The 2,396-nt window shown below is 48.0% G+C and overlaps 1 protein-coding gene across 1 annotated transcript; it reads left to right on the top strand.

Annotated features, from left to right (window-relative positions):
- Positions 1 to 1,235: 1,235 nt before the first annotated feature.
- Positions 1,236 to 2,156, top strand: LOC133906240 (ribulose bisphosphate carboxylase small subunit, chloroplastic 2-like). The gene is made up of 2 exons (XM_062348077.1): positions 1,236 to 1,469; positions 1,565 to 2,156. The coding sequence occupies exons 1-2, from the start codon at positions 1,323 to 1,325 to the stop codon at positions 1,943 to 1,945; spliced, it is 528 nt and encodes a 175-aa protein (XP_062204061.1). The 5' UTR covers positions 1,236 to 1,322; the 3' UTR covers positions 1,946 to 2,156.
- Positions 2,157 to 2,396: the final 240 nt, after the last annotated feature.

Below are 2,396 nucleotides of genomic sequence, written 5' to 3'. Positions count from 1 at the left end.
AAGGCATGATGCAACCAACCAGGGTGGACATGGCGCAAAGTGGAGCGGCGGCAGTGTGCAGCGGCGGGTCAATGCAGGCGTACGGACGGCACACAATGCGCAATGAGGCGCGAAGGCGTTGCAGACGCGCGGTGCATGACAGGCACGTATGGGAGAGTGGCGGCGGCGGTTTCTTACTAGATGATGTCATCGCGGGCGGCACGGACGTCGTGGTGAAGGTCTTCATGCTTTGGTTGATCACATTATTTTAGTCAAGAGATTACTCCTTAATTTATTAGTTCTCTTGTGCCTACACGTTGTTCTTTTCGGGCGGAAAGCACTTCAATCCAATTGTTAATTACTTAATTGTGAGTTGTGGTACGAGGCTTCTGATGTACAATCGATCATGTCAAATAGCTCGCCCACCTTTGTTTACTTTTTGGACTGTGAATTGTCATCTTCTCATTATCCAAGTTCATAGATGTATTCAGTCATAAATAAATATATTCTTCATATTGAGATTGTCTATAAAATATAATACTATTTATGATCACTTGGAATCCATGTCGAAAAAATAACAGAATGAAAATATATTGACACACAAAATACGAAACCTTACGGATGGCAGAGAGACAACCGCACAACACGAACGATTAAGACGAAATGTGCCCAGGACATGTGCGGACAAGGTAGATTTGAAACTCGTGCTTGACCTAATTGCGAACTTTTGAGCTATTTGATCGCAATATGTGCATCCTTAGTTGCAAATTTGTAATCCACCTAGAAGTATCTGAATTTTTAATTGAGTGTTTCGTATTTTCCCAGTTCAAACTTAAATTCCAGGTAAAACAGAGGAGGGGAAAAAGAGAATCAGTCTCCTATGCGACCTGGTTGGGATAGATACTTTGCATTGGTCTGAACGACGTCGCCCGTTGCAAGTTGTATGTTGGCCTGCATGTCACAAATTAACAACGGGGCCACTGCACTCTGGATGAAAGGAACAAGACAAGAAACAAAATCCACAGGGATTAGCACCACTGCTACGACATCCTGTCCGTGAGGCCGCTAATCTCCTCGTGATCTGCTGAGGATGCCGTCCCCCTTCGTCACCCCACGCCGGTGCGTGGTTCCTTGGTCACAACCGTATCAGCCACATGTGCTCGAATCGGCGAACAGCAGCCGTTCCTTCCACATCCCGGCATCAACGTAGCCCAGCCTTCCATTGGTCCCCTGTTTTGGTTATATGAATCACTGCCACCTTGACAAGAGGCCTCACAACTCACAAGTCGGTGGCGCTGCAGCTCCTCGCTCTAGAGAGTACACAGTCCATCGCCTAGGAAGCTATGGCTCCCTCCGTGATGGCCTCGTCAGCCACCTCGGTTGCTCCATTCCAGGGGCTCAAGTCCACCGCCGGGCTCCCCGTGAGCCGCCGCTCCAGCAGCGCTGGCCTCGTCAGCGTCAGCAACGGTGGAAGGATCAGGTGCATGCAGGTAATCAACAAGAGACATGTTCATGGACGTTTTGATTGCTGCTCTGGGTTTATTCTAATGTCATTGAGCACGTATTGGCTTTTGTCTTCGTTCAGGTGTGGCCGATTGAGGGCATCAAGAAATTCGAGACCCTGTCCTACCTACCGCCGCTCACCACGGAGGACCTCCTGAAGCAGATCGAGTACCTCATCCGGTCCAAGTGGATTCCTTGCCTCGAGTTCAGCAAGGTTGGGTTCGTGTACCGGGAGAACGCTAGGTCCCCCGGATACTACGATGGCCGCTACTGGACCATGTGGAAGTTGCCCATGTTCGGCTGTACAGACGCCACCCAGGTGCTCAAGGAACTCGAGGAGGCCAAGAAGGCCTACCCGGACGCTTTCGTCCGCATCATCGGCTTCGACAACGTCAGACAAGTGCAGTGCATCAGCTTCATCGCCTACAAACCACCGGGCTGCGAGGAGTCTGGCGGCGCCTAAGCGCCCAGTCGGTCTATGTCGAACAGCTTTATCATTTATATTTTCCCTATTTAAACGTTTCTGTAACTATTGGGCGAGCATGCCCATAAGCATTACTACCATTGGGTTGCGGAACATGTGAATGGTACCTAGCTCCGGCAATACCCACAGTGATATATACGGCTATGTATACATAATGATTTATATACGACTATGTACAATTGGTTGCCAATTTGTTGAGTTAACCCGGTCATCTCACTGATGTTTGTATTCTTTATTTCTTTTCAACTAGTATGGTGTCGCCCGTGCTGGGCATCATCATTGTAGCATGATTAAACTGCTTTCCAAATGGGTTTGCCCCCTTCCTAAGAAAAGGAAATTATCCGTAGTCAATGGCATTTACATAATGTTTAAGGCTTTAAACATGTACTACGATCAACTGATGCCTTCAAAAAATAAAATAAACATACTT

This window comes from Phragmites australis, chromosome 23 (genome assembly GCF_958298935.1).
Source record: "Phragmites australis chromosome 23, lpPhrAust1.1, whole genome shotgun sequence".
NCBI lineage: Eukaryota > Viridiplantae > Streptophyta > Magnoliopsida > Poales > Poaceae > Phragmites > Phragmites australis.
Note: the sequence above shows the minus strand (reverse complement) of the source record. Positions and strands in the feature narration are given on the sequence as shown.

Coding starts and splice junctions, on each gene's coding strand:
- LOC133906240 (XM_062348077.1), top strand. CDS start 1,323: ATGGCTCCCTCCGTGATGGCCTCGTCAGCCACCTCGGTTGCTCCATTC. Junction 1,470..1,564: donor GAAGGATCAGGTGCATGCAG/GTAATCAACAAG, acceptor GTCTTCGTTCAG/GTGTGGCCGATTGAGGGCAT.